Source organism: Hydra viridissima, unplaced genomic scaffold (genome assembly GCF_058129835.1).
Source record: "Hydra viridissima isolate aposymbiotic clone 2 unplaced genomic scaffold, HvirCarnegie_v1 scaffold_7, whole genome shotgun sequence".
Classification (NCBI taxonomy): Eukaryota; Metazoa; Cnidaria; class Hydrozoa; order Anthoathecata; family Hydridae; genus Hydra; species Hydra viridissima.
Genome location: NW_028324306.1, coordinates 11,557,042 through 11,571,023, shown reverse-complemented (window position 1 = coordinate 11,571,023; position 13,982 = coordinate 11,557,042). Strand labels below are relative to the sequence as shown.

At 28.3% G+C, this 13,982-nt stretch overlaps 1 protein-coding gene across 2 annotated transcripts in view; it reads right to left on the bottom strand.

The window, feature by feature from the left end:
• LOC145184696 (dynein axonemal heavy chain 10-like) overlaps positions 1-13,982 on the bottom strand; it is a 43,653-nt gene that overhangs the window by 21,942 nt on the left and 7,729 nt on the right. For both annotated transcript variants that reach the window (XR_016453880.1, XM_090092128.1), the window contains exons 7-34: positions 12,010-12,208; positions 11,723-11,839; positions 11,324-11,572; positions 10,928-11,104; positions 10,585-10,804; positions 9,779-9,900; positions 9,615-9,701; positions 9,233-9,487; positions 8,919-9,107; positions 8,344-8,504; positions 7,719-7,950; positions 7,470-7,559; positions 7,142-7,306; positions 6,775-6,933; positions 6,277-6,393; positions 6,017-6,119; positions 5,604-5,782; positions 5,298-5,509; positions 4,919-5,154; positions 4,650-4,804; positions 3,925-4,047; positions 1,950-2,183; positions 1,612-1,838; positions 1,329-1,497; positions 966-1,066; positions 620-803; positions 370-504; positions 21-173 (exon numbers count right to left, since the gene is read on the bottom strand). Coding sequence is in view for 1 of the 2 variants with exons in the window: in XM_090092128.1 (XP_089948254.1) it covers positions 21-173; positions 370-504; positions 620-803; positions 966-1,066; positions 1,329-1,497; positions 1,612-1,838; positions 1,950-2,183; positions 3,925-4,047; positions 4,650-4,804; positions 4,919-5,154; positions 5,298-5,509; positions 5,604-5,782; positions 6,017-6,119; positions 6,277-6,393; positions 6,775-6,933; positions 7,142-7,306; positions 7,470-7,559; positions 7,719-7,950; positions 8,344-8,504; positions 8,919-9,107; positions 9,233-9,487; positions 9,615-9,701; positions 9,779-9,900; positions 10,585-10,804; positions 10,928-11,104; positions 11,324-11,572; positions 11,723-11,839; positions 12,010-12,208 (4,750 nt within the window). In the remaining variant the exon portion in view is untranslated. The remainder of the gene's footprint in view (positions 1-20; positions 174-369; positions 505-619; positions 804-965; positions 1,067-1,328; positions 1,498-1,611; positions 1,839-1,949; positions 2,184-3,924; positions 4,048-4,649; positions 4,805-4,918; positions 5,155-5,297; positions 5,510-5,603; positions 5,783-6,016; positions 6,120-6,276; positions 6,394-6,774; positions 6,934-7,141; positions 7,307-7,469; positions 7,560-7,718; positions 7,951-8,343; positions 8,505-8,918; positions 9,108-9,232; positions 9,488-9,614; positions 9,702-9,778; positions 9,901-10,584; positions 10,805-10,927; positions 11,105-11,323; positions 11,573-11,722; positions 11,840-12,009; positions 12,209-13,982) is intronic.

Sequence of the window (13,982 nt, the reverse complement as noted above, 5' to 3'; positions counted from 1 at the left end):
TATTTAATATAGAGCATCACCTGCAACTTTCGAAGTCCCATAATTAGTGCATTTTGCAGGGTTTTAATTTGAGTTGATACCACAGATAATACTGATATGTCAATACGATTGAACTCATCAAAGCAACCCCATGCACCACATTGGGCCAACCCAGAAAATATTTTTCCAATAGACTAATTAAATGAAATTAAAAGCAATGAAGTTTTTTTAAAGATAACCACAAAAAATAAAAAAAATAAAAATACCCATGACATAATTCACAAGATCAAATAGATAAAATGACATTTAAATAATTACAAATATTAAGATTTTATCAGTTAAGATATATTTTAAAAAAAGTGTGGAAAGCAGAAAGACAAAATAGAAAACCTTATAATCCATCCCTTCACCACAATTGGTGACTATGCATAGTAGCCCTAAAGCTTTGGCAAGATCTTTAACTGTTTCTGTTTTTCCAGTCCCAGCAGGTCCTGCTGGTGCCCCTCCTAAATACATTGAAAGCGCCTAACAAAAAGATAGGTAAGTCTTAAAATAATGTTTAATAAAAAAGGTGCACTGAAAACTTTAAAATTAAGATTTCACTAAAAAACATCTCAAATAGAATCAAAAAAGTTTAAACCTGTGTTATTGTTAAATAAATTCTGTCTGTAAGAGGTGTTATGACTAAACGACCATTTAAACCCATGTATTCATAACCATAACCAAATGAACCTGTGCATTGCTTAACTACTAATTCATCACATTTCTGCTCCCAGTAGAAACGGAGTTGACTTTCCCATTCAAATTCACAAGAGTCCAGAATACTAAATTAAAAAATTTCTGTTAATTTTCTTCACATAAATACTGCAATTCTGCAATTATACAAAAAATTATTTTAGCCCAGAAAGATTCATTTTTACTACAAATGTTTCTAACACAGTTTTTTAATAACAATATCCAGAACTAACACTATAAAGATAACTAACCTATCTCGTACAAACTTGTCAATTATGTCTTTTGCATGGACTTCTATTATAAGTACTGAGTTAAACTTTTTCCTATCATTTGGTTTTAATTTTGATCGAACCTAAAAGATATAATAGTAATGATCAAACAGAATTAATTTTCAAAGTAAAATTTATCTAGCAAAAAAGTTATAAAATCAGTAAAAAAAAAAGCTGAGAATGAGAGAGGCACTAAATAGTAAGATTTCCTAAAGCATTGGATAATCTAAGACATTTTTTAATAGAGGCCTTTTTTTAGCCTTAAGTCCTTAGACTTATTAGATTAATTTGGCTTAAGAATTATTATCATCTTAATGAAATACTTATAGATAGATGTACTCTTACTTTTATAACCAGTTCATTTATTTGTAAATGCATTTTTTTAGCATAATTTTTCATGGCCAATTTATTTCCATGCCTCACTTTATCAAACACATCCTCAACCTCCCATGTCCACCAAACTTGGTTACCAGCTAAAACCACCATTCCTTGGTATTTCATCATCCAATCAGATCTGTTATGCAAAAAATGTATTTAAAAGAATATTTTGTGCTACAAGCACAAAATCATCACCTCATAAGGTTAAATTAAAGAACTATATTTTCATAAAATGATTAAATTATTGCACCTGGTACAATCATCACAATATTTATAAATGGCTTCCTTTGTTATTCTACTGTTGGTTTTCCTCATCTCCATTAAAATACTAGTCATCCAATCTTCAACACGACCTTCTGCAGCAACAGGTATATTGAACATCATTTCTTCACCTTCACTTGATATCATTCCAACAGCCACTAATTCATTAGTTGAGACATTTTCTTGAAATTTCAACTTAGCAATATTATCAAACATCTGTAATAAAAAAGTTTCTAAAATATCTTAATGTTAAAATAGAATAACCTTTTTGTAAAAGGAATAGTATTTGACTATTACAATATACAAATGTTATTTTTTTTACTATACCTTAATCATGTGTTCTTGGACACAAGTAGCTTCATGACTGCCCAAAATTGATAATAATTCATCATCAGAAATGAAAAAAAATCGTGGAAATGCATTACGCTTACTATCCAAATAGTCATTTAAACTTTTTTGACATTTCTCAAGTCCAGCAGAAAGTTTTTGAAGAGTTTCTAGCCTATTTGCCACATGGGCAGCATCAATAATTTTTGAGTTCTTTACAGTTTCATTCATTATCTATAAAGAAAAACAATGAATTTGTTAAAGCAATTTAAAAATTTTTAAAAATCATATCAGTAGCTTATAAATAATTTTAAAAAATACACTTAACTGCAAAATTAACACACCACTTATAAATTCCGACTTAATTTAAAAAATATTATGTATTTCCCAGATTTATCAATTACAAAGATGATAATAATATTTATTGTTACACCTTTTGTAGATTTTATTGCATTTCCCTTACTTAATTTCAAAATTATAGCAGCTTTTCATAAGTACCATGCTTTGTTGTAATTAAACCTCACTTCTAAAAGAAAAGTATGTATTGGTTTCAAATTGTTTTAATAGTAGAAAAGATAACTGTCATTTGAGCAACACATCTGTTCTCAATGCAGCAATCTAGATGAAATTTAAGTTGTAATGAATGTGTTGCAATTGTTACTTTGTCCAATGAAGGATTAACAAATTGCCAACTTGGTAGAAGATTTGGAGTGTCTCATACAATAGTCAGTAGGGTTCTACAAAGGTTTCTAGAGATCAATGATCATGCAAGACGAGTTGGCCAAGGCAGATCATGAGCTACCAATGCTGTGAAGGACCAATTTTTAATGTTTCAAACACTCAGAGAACAGTTCACTACTGCACGAAGTCTCCAAATACAACTTGCTGAGGTTCATGGAACTGCTGTTAATCAAGATACCATAAGAAGAAGACTTCGTGCTTTAAATTTACAACTTTGACCAGCAGCTACTGGTCCCAGATTGTCTGTAGACCACTGAAGAAACAGACTGGTTTTTGCAAAAGGGCATATGAATTGGGAAATACATGATTGGGGACAGGTCTTATTTACATATGAGTCAAGATTTTGTATTGTAAGTTCTGATTGCCACCCAAGAGTGTAAAGAAGACCAAATGAATGATATTTTGTTTGTAACATTCAAGAAACCATTTTATATGGAGGCAACTCATTGATGGTAAGGGGCAGAATATCTTTAACAGCTTGCACAGAGCTTTTTATTGTTGATGGTGGACGCCTAACTTCTCAATGATACATAGCAGACGTTTTACAACCTTTTGTGGTATCTTTTGCACCATAAATTGGAGATGGATTCCTTTTATGCAGAATAATGTTAGATCACATATGGCACATATTGTTACTGAATACTTAAATAATGTTAGTATTCAAGTTTTGAAGTGGCAAGCTTGCAGACCAGATATGAACCAAACAGAGCATCTTTAGGACATAATGGGACACCATGTTAGAAGCCAACACCCACCATCTAAAAGCATAGATGAGCTGCAATAAATTCTTATGCTTGTGTGGAAAGATATCCCTCAAGAAACGATTAGATCTCTAATTGTAAGTATGTAATGGTTGTCAGGTTGTAGTAGCATCAAGAGGTGGTAACACTAATTATTGATAAGTCAGGAATGTTTCAATTAAAGCTGCATTAGTATGCATAACAATAATAATCATTTTACTTTATTTTGTTAACTGAACCATATTTTTGGTTTTTTTTTTGTTTTTTTTTCACCATCCTCAAAGTCAACTTTATTATTATCATCAAAATAATTGTGTTCATGTGTTCTATTCTTAATATGCTTGTCAAAATATATGGTTATATTGATAACAATTAAAATAAATCGAAAGTGGTGCATTAATTTTGCGGTAAAGTGTAAAATGCTCTGGTTGAAAATAGCATTATAAACTTTCTATTCATTGATGAAAAATAAAAAAAGTTATTTGTAAACTTACACTTTTAAATGTTTTATCGAGATCATCAAACTTTTTTGCTTCTTCTGGGAGCTGGGTCCTTATATCCCCTCCAATAAAAATGCTCTCCAAATACATCCATTTACGTTGCACAACCAACCATATCTAAATGATAACTTATAATTTTTTGTAATTTCTATCATCTTTTTTACCTCACACCTACAAAATGAGAGAAATCTCCTTAGATTTATCCAATAAATTTCATAGTGCAAAACTTTGAAGTAAGTAGATGCAATTTATCACATTGTATGTCAATAAAATAAAAAACTGAAAAATTAAAAAAAAACTTTGAACTAAAATAGCTCAAAATTGTTTTACAAACTTTAATTGTGTGTAGTTTTAAAAACTGTTAAAACAGAAATAAAAACTTTGTTCATAATAGAGATGAAAAAAAATTTCACTACCAAAGATTTGTCTTAATTCTTTCCTTACAACTCACACAGGTTAAGTGGCTAGAAAGTTATTACATGCAGGTAATCTATTTTGAAAGTTTGAATGTATACAAATTAAGATATATGTTCTCAAAAAAAATTTATGGTCATAATTTAAACCTCATAAATTTGTGATCAAGTGATCACTCATGTACTAAATAACAAAGAAGGGGGTGAAGTGGGGTTTAGAATACATATAATTATACTATAGGATAGTTTAACATGTACTCTGATGTATATCACCTATTTGTAAGAAATGTAAGTAATAAATCTTACCTCAGTTACTTCACTGATGTGAGACAAGCTTTTCTCCCATTTCTTAACACTATCTAAAAATGGTCCAACAAATCTAGAAGCCATCATACTTTGAAGATTCATAGCATTATCATCAAGAATTTGAAGTATTTCATCAATAGCGCCAATAATGTAACCTGAGAAAAATAATAATTACTATCAGTAAAGTTTTATTCATTTTAAATGCTTCTCAGTCACATGCTATAAAAATAAATCATCATTTATCTAAATAAAAACATAAAGTATTGTACCTCTTTCTTGAGTTCCCTTCATATATTTATGGATGGTAAATTTAAGAGTATTCCATACTTCAGCAACCTCATTTACTCCTTTCTCAATACTCAGTTCCTTATAAGCACAGGCCACAATGTCTTTAATGATATCATTGAAGCGATGAAGCTCCATAGAAAACATATTTTGAAGAGTGAATGTTTCAGGATTTAACTCAAATCTCATATTAGTTAAATCCATAAGCTTTTTCCAATGACTTTAAAAAAAAAAACATTTGTTTACAAACTCCATCGATGAATTAACTTTGAAATTAAATATTAAAAACTTAACTTCTAAATGAAAAGAACTTAAAATCACTTAGACAAAAATATTAAAAGATAAAAAATTTTAAATAAATACCGCTCTCTTAATGCTTCATTCTTTAAATCAGAAAACAGAGGAATAGAATTTCTAAACTCCCTCAATTTCTCATCCAAAACAAAACATACTTTTAAGTTCTTTGCTTCAATAGGCAGTTTTTTTAACTCATGAATAAAACTATCAATACCACTCAAAAGAACTTGAACATCAAAATTAACCCATAATGTGTTTGCCCACTCATTCTGTGAAGCCTAATTTATTAAAAATTCAATTAAAATGAATTTGAATAATTTCACTTAGCATTTAAAAATTTAAAGAAAAAGAAAAAAAGATAAGAACATTCACCTTTACTCTTTCATAAATAAAATATATCAGCTCTAAATTTTTAAGTTCCTTCTCTGTAGTCTGCATATCTAAGTACATTGTTATAGACAAACCAAACAACTTTTCTGCATTTACAAGCTCCTGACGCTCATGATCCCATTTTAAAAAATCGTCTTTAAATCTTTTTAAAAGAATTACACCTTAAAACAGAAATTTTGTTCTCAAAAAAAGTAAGCAAAGTGACAGTTTATGAATACTGAAACTATAAAAAAATGACTTTTAAAATGATAGCTTTTTATGCTCTAGAGATACTTGTAATTTATCAAAAATCTTATATAAATGAACAAAAATGCTTAGTATCTTTTAGTAGTAGTGTACTTCTTTAAACACTAAAAGAAATTTCTAACATTAACTTAAAATAAAATAATTCATACCTTTGTCAAGATCAGCACCTACAGAACCAGGTCCATCAGTAAGAAACAATTCCCTAAATATTTTCACCTGAGCTGAGAACTCACCAACTTGTTGAAGAGTAAGCTACAATAAATAAGTTACTGATTTAAAAGTTAATTGTATTAGCTGTGGAAAAAAATTCAACACATAGTCAAAGTGCTGACAACTTTTATCAAACTTTCTCAGTTAAACAGGTTGGGATCAATTCAATTTCAAATCTTAAAACACATTAAAAACTTACTTTTGTAAATGTTGCTTTTACAGACCCTAATCCTGCATCAACCTGTTTTGATTGTAGCATTAAATCATTCCAAGTCTTTGATAATGCATTTGACAATTCATTTTCTACAGCAGGCACCTCAGAGAGTTAAATAAATGCATAAATACACAGTAAAACATATTGTAAACCTATTTTTATCAAGAAGAATAAAGAAATTAGAAAATATATCATTACAAATAAAAAATATTAGTTTTATTATTTTTAATTATTGTTGATATTATTACTGTTACTATTGCTAACATTGTTACTACTTTTGTTGCGATTGTTGTTTTTATTATTAATATTTTTCTTTAATACCATTATTACAAGTGGCAGTAGAGAGATTTTTTTTTTTAACACAAGGAAAGTAAATTTTCAAGAATGTGCCTTTGTTTAACAAAAATCTTAAAAGTAAAACTTTTAAATCTAACCCTTAAGTCAATCAGTGAAACATTAAGGTGTAAAAAAGAACATATATACCTCAATTCCATACATTTGCAAAGTTCTGTATCGCTCTTGAACATCATAGATTCTTAATTCTATTTGTAACTGCAAGTCACGAATATTTGCAATACATTTTAGCACAAATTTTAGGTTTTCTAGGGTATCAGGGGAATATTTCAAATCTTGAGAATAAACCTAACAAAAATAAAAAAATTTGAAAAAAAAAAAAGAAAAAAAAAATATTAAAAATAGCTTTAAACTAACTTAAAAATAAATACTTTACTTAGAGATACTATAAAATGCTATAAAAATAACTTTATATAAGCAAAACTAACTATAAAATGCTATAAGCATAAAAAATTATTTTACACAACAATTGATAAAAATAATTTCATTATCCCACTTTTAACTCTTTTTCCAAACTATAAAGCTCTTCCTTCACTGCAACATTAAGCAATCTTCCAATAGATGTAACCCATGCCCTTGCATTAGACTGAATACTTATTACAAGAGGCTCCAAATTCAAATAGATGAAGTTAAGTTCCTTAGAAGTAGGCTGTACAATCAGCTTTTTTAAAAAAGTAAGAAGAAGAAGATAAATAACTAAAAATAAATGATTTTTATCAAATAAAAGTTCATAGAAACATATCAGCATAATAAAAACATGTACAAAATACAAACTATTGAATCATTAAAATACCCCATCATATTTTGAATACTCTTTAAAATACCTCATTAACAAGGCTTGAATAAAAATGCAACTTCTCATCATATTGCACACAACTAGGATTCTTGGATGCAAACTTTTCAATAATCATCACCTAAAAAGCCAAAATAAAAGATTATAAATTGCTAAATTTTAACAAACCTTTTTTTTAGTTCTAACAAAAAGATAGATTATCATGGTCTATGGAAAGGTTATGTGTATGCTGAAAACATTAGAGTTGCTCATGTGAATGCAAAATCAACATTTAGAATACCTTATCAAGACTCCATAATTTTCTATATTTTTTCCACTTGTTTAAATATTTATTCAGCCCTCCTATGGCAGCTTGTATTCCTTTTGATATTTGGGAAACTAAATCAATAACTTGTGGATGGGCAGATATATCTGAAAAAAAACTAAACACAAACGGTTCATCTTCAGATGGTATATTTTGAGGCAGGGTCTCTATGCATGAACCATGCATCCATCTAATAAACAACTTGGTGCTGAAAAAAAGAGCACAGCTATATTAAACTAACACATTTCAAAAAAAATAAAGTCATACAATATCTACTTGCTGCCCTGTTAGTTCAATAATTTACTTATTACACTATCAGTACAATAATCAACTTGCTGCTCTATCAGTTCAATAATCTCTTTATTGCGCTACCAGCACAATAACCTACTTGCTGCCCTACTAATTAAATAATCTACTTGATGCACTACCAGTGCAATAATCTAATTGCTGCCATACTCTTTTTATATTTGAAACTATTGAAATAAACATAAAAACTGTTTAATGTATCAAAAAAACTTAAAAGCAAATTCATTTTAAAGTTTTATTGATATCAAACCAAAAAATAAAAAAATATTTTAATCAAAATAAATCAGATAAATACCATTCTACAGTGTCCCTGACAACTTGTAGCAACATTTTATACAATTCTGTAGCTGGTGGTAAAAGAATTATTTCAGGTGCAGATAAAACTGTTTCCACTTGAAAAAGAACTTTATTTGACTGAATTTGGGATAAGAAAATCTGAAGATTTTTTGTAACAAACTGAAAAAAAAAAAAAACAAAAACAAATTATGCATACATATGAAAGCAAATAATAAATAGCAATATGCACAAATAAGTTAAAATAACAAATATTATGAGTCAAAATGCTTATGCTTCTTAGATAATGCATCTGTTGGATTAGAGAGCAATATATCAAGTGGGAAAAATGTTTTTTAGAAGAATGTCTATCCTTGAAAATATTTTACAAAACTTCCACAAAACTTTCACAAAACTTTAATCAAAATAACTGCAAAACATAATACTGCCATACAAAGAACTGAATTCATAAATCGAAATAAAACAATATAAAATGGAAGTATGTAAAAAAAAATCTATTGAAACAAAAAACCATTTTAAATAATGATTACATAAGTGAAAGTAAAACAAGCCATATTTTAATGATTAAAAAGTCACCTTTAGAAGAGAATGGAATATTTTCTCCTCCCAATATAAATAATAACTGCATAATTTTGGAGACCTTCCAGTGTTTGTATGCATAACAACTCCTTCAATTTTTGTTAATAAAGGACCAATAGCACGATACTTGCGTGAGAGAGATTCCAATTCATTCCCACGAATCAAAGAAAGAAACTCAGTATATTCCTAAAATAGAAACATTTACATTTATGATGACTGATTAATGTATGAGTGAAATAATGTTTTATTTGAGCATGTGAAAAACAACAAAACTTAAATAACTAAAAGTTCAAAAAATTAGTAAAAAAGACCTTGGCCTCAGGATAAACATTGCCTGGCTTAAGTGATGGATATTGGAATACAATAGTTCTTTCAATCACTTGGAGTCGATTTGTAATATCCCTTGCATTCTTCTGAACTTGGTTGATAAGTGATTCAAATTTTGATATGGCATGCTCACACTTAGTAATGAAGTCACCTATTCCTAAAGAGTTCCAATTCAATCGTTTCTCTCCAGGTTTTAATACACGTTGCATTTGACTAAGATGCTCATCCAAGAGAAGATACTGAATAGTTAATCAAACTTAATTATAGTTAACTTAAAAGTGAAAATATATTAAAATAACAATATTAAGTTGTTTCTAAGATGTAGTAGATAATAATATATGGCTACAATATCACTAAAGGTCTTACTTCAGCTTCATCAAGCACTGTTAAACATTTATGATACTGTTTTAACATACGATTAAGCTCGTCCACATTTCGATTGTATTTATCTTCCTAAAAATGTTATCAAGCAATTTTCAATAATTGAAAAAATGAAAGAAAAGTTTTTTAAAAATTGAGCATGCCTATACCTGTAATGCAACATTTCTTGCTAACTCTGGTATAGCAAAACCAGCTTGTTCAAGGTATTTTGCTTCAAGTATGATTTCTGACAATTCAGCAGGAAAATTAACAAAGTAGTGGACATAATTTTCTAAAAATAGTAATGGACAAAAAAAAAGAGTATAAAGGATTAATTATCTTTTTATATTAAATATTAGTTCATTAGTAATTTTAGTAATTTCCAAACAAGTATTAATGAATTTTATTTTTACATTAGAAAAAACTTTTTTACTAATTGATTATCTACAGAAAAATGCCCCAAATTTATTTAACAACACAATACCATATAAAATGTAAAATATGCTTAGCTTTAAAAGTAGTTAGTTTTATAAATAAATGCCAATTATCACCTGATGAGGATACTGTAGAGATAGTAACAAACTCTAAACTAAACTAGCACATGTTCAAAAATTTAATGTTAAAATGTGTTAAGAAAGAAAATGACAAAAAGTTAAGCTTTTTTTTGGTAAACTTTATCTGGCAGTTTCTTTACACCTTTAAGTAAATCAATTAATTTCTCAAGATTTCTTAAAATGGCAACATTATAAATTACCTACTTTAAAAAGAAAAAAAGTAGTGTTTTGAGAATTCTGGAATTGATTATCTTTTCCAATTTAAGAAAGAGTTTCTTATTTGTTACTTAATTAAAATGATTTTAATATAAAAAAAAAAAAAAACTGCCATGCTTAACTAATGCATCAAACCAACTAATAAAAGTTACTTGTATCATATTCTCACCAACAAATAAAACTCAATACAAATGAAAACAACTTACTAGCAGGATTATGCATAACTACATTTTCTGTAGCACTTAAATCAGTACTTGAAATAATACCATTGTTAAGTTGAATGTGCTTATTTGTAATATCTTGTGACAGTATATTATACTTTAAATATGTAAGGAGCAAGTTTTCTACTTTCTCTTTCCAAAGTGCATATTTTTGATCCTCATAAGTTTTCATTATTCGTGCTACTACAAGATATTTCTGTGTGACCTATATATATTAAACTAAATTTCCACTAATTGTATTAGAGTATAAAAAAAACTATTTTGACTATAATATAGCATGTCACAGAACCATATGTAAGCAAATACACAAACAACAAATAATATTTACCAGTTTTCCAGTTTCATTATTTAACATATCTTCCATGACTTGAAATTTTAGAATAGTATTCTTTATACGATGAAATAGAGACCGTTCCCAAATTATAGCTCCAGCAACTGGAGGATGATTTTTGCTGATTGGAGGATTAGATTCTAGTTCTTTAAATATTTCACAAACTTTGTCAACCTACAAATAATGAAAAAAAATTAAAATACGTTTTAAAATTTAAGCAATTTAAAAAAAAATCTTTTATGGAGCCTTACTTCCTTAAAAATTTGTAGCAGATAAAAGTTTTGATATTAAAAAAACAAAACATCCAATTGTTGATAAAAATGTGAGTAAATAAGGATTAAGGGTAATAGAAGCGAATACCATAAAATTATTTAAATCATTCTTAAAACAGACCTCTTTTGCAAATTGAAGTAAAATATCATTAAACTTCTTCATCATTTGATTGTTGATAGCCTCACGTGATCGAATATGTTGAAATTTTAACAACATATCAAATGCACCTTCCGCAGAGCGAAGTGTTTTAAATGAATCATCAATAAAGTGTTTTGCTTCATTATCAATTGATACAACTTGTTTATGAAAGCGTTCCATTAGTAAGACCCATTGTTCTGCACTTTGAATATCAAATGGATCAAAAACAACCTAAAAATATAGAAATTTATTTATATGTATAGTTGCAAAGCCACACTATTTTAAAATTGTTTAAAATTCTTTAAAGAAATGTCAATAAAACAACAAATTTCAAATAAACTATAAGTGAAAAAAAGTAAATGTAAACAATCCAAATCTTACACTTTCAAAAGGTATCACAAGCGAATCTACTCGTGACAACACACCATCAATTCTTTTAGAATCACCAGTGACTAACTTTAACTCTTCTCCAAAAATATTATGAAATTCCTCAATTACCTATATATATACTCTTTTACTTAGAAATATTTACTAATTAATTGATATATTGGGAAAAAATCACATTAACTTCAAATAACAATCTGAAGTTATCAGGATTAAATAGAATTAATACAATAGAAGAGGGTGTATGCAAAACACCCTCTTCCATTGTAAACAATTATTCCCACCTGGGCAATTTCATGTATATCATCACATATCTTTGACATGTAATCACTTCTCTCAAACAAACGCTTTCGATCAAACTCCCACCTCACATCACGACCTGATGCTTCTATCTTAGAACGAACTTCAAAATACGAATCCTTCCATATGATAAGTGATGCTTTTGCATCTTGAACCTTTTTCTTTATAAACTTAGGTGGCTCTCTAAATGTTTTTAATACAGTTTTTAAGAAAGTTATAACTGTTTCTAGAAAACTTGAAGGGTTAAATTAAAAACCATGCTTTTTTTTTTAATTATCAATAGGCTAAAAACTTTACAATCAGATATAATTAGTAATAATTTGAGAAATACTTAATTCCAAATTTTTTTATAATGATGTTCTATATACATATTTAATTATATTAGTGTTTTACTAATACTATCAGTTTATCAGTCCAAAATGAGTAAACGATTGAATAATCGGAAAAATGTTTTGGAAATTTTTTTTTCAAAATCCAACCTATTATCATTAAAAAATTGCCGAAATTGTCAAAAGTCACTAAATCTTCAGTTGGAAACATATTGAGAAGATACAAGGAGACTCAAGAAGAAAGACATATTGAGGAGATAAAAGGAGAACTCAAGAACAAAGAAAGGTTTTATTGACAAAAATAAAGGGAATTCAATCATCCAATCAATTACACAAAATCCATGCCAATTCTAAAGAAATCTTGCCAAAAAGTTTGAATGCAGCTCTATCCTTGTCAGAAAAGCACTGAAGAGTAAGGGTTTTAAGTCTTATACTAAGAAAAAAATCAATTGAAGCAATCAATTGATTGAGAATTAAAAGCAATTCCCCATGCAAAGAAGCTTGTCAAACTTTTCAACCAAGAAAAATTATGCATTATTCAGGACAATGAAATATAATACAAAAAGGGTTTCTTACAGTTGCTTGGCAATCAATATTATTATCAGCCAAAAGATGTATATGTCAGCAACAAATTTAAATATATTCAGACAGAAAGGTTTGCTCCAAAGATACTCCTATGGCAAGCAATTTGCTCTTGTAGCCTTAAGAGTGCTCCATTCTTCACTTGAAAGACTTTGACTTCCAATTTGTACATCACCGAATGTCTTCAGAAACATCTTTTGTAATTTATTAACAAACACAGCAAGTCAGTTATCTTTTGACCAGATTTGGCAATGATCCACTACTCCAAGAAGAAAAGGAGTGGAACAATCAAAATGGCATCGAAATCATACTGAAAGATGTGAATCCTACTCTGAGCAGTGCGTAATCAAGAGTTACTGGGCACTTATAAAAGGAATCTTGTTGAAAAACAACAAATCAGCAAAAGATGATGAAGAACTTAAGCAAAACTGTATGGCAGCATTGAAAAAGGTCTTTGAAAGCAAGATCCAGGCTTTGATGGCACCTACTCTAAAAAAACCTTAATTACTTTCTAAGTGTCTTTTGAAATTTATATAAACTGATTAAAAAACTTTAAATGATACAATAAACTTCAATATAACAAAAATTTTGAATTAATTTGTTAAGCATTTCTTGAGTTGTTGCTAATTATACCCAACCAGAAAGTTTTGAGCCTATCCTATAGTTCAAATTTTTTTCTTACAAACAAAACTTTTATTTATGAAAATATGTAAAAATACCAAAAATATACAAATTTTAAAAATCAATAGATTTTAAGTCAAAATATATTTTTATGAAAATTTAAATGCATAGAACTCCAAAACAAATATAGTTCTTTTACATTCTTGAGCTTCTCAGAACCTATACATGTACTTTAAGAAAGCCAGCTTTGCCCAAAGATTTTTAAAAGTGTTTAATGATACCCTGTACAGATGGACAGGGCTGTGCAATGAGCCAGAAAAATTTCTTACTCATACTCAATCTTTTTCTGTACAACTACTTATGCAAGAAATTATGTTATATATTATTTGAAGCACATGTATTACTTAAAAGGATATTTTTAAAAT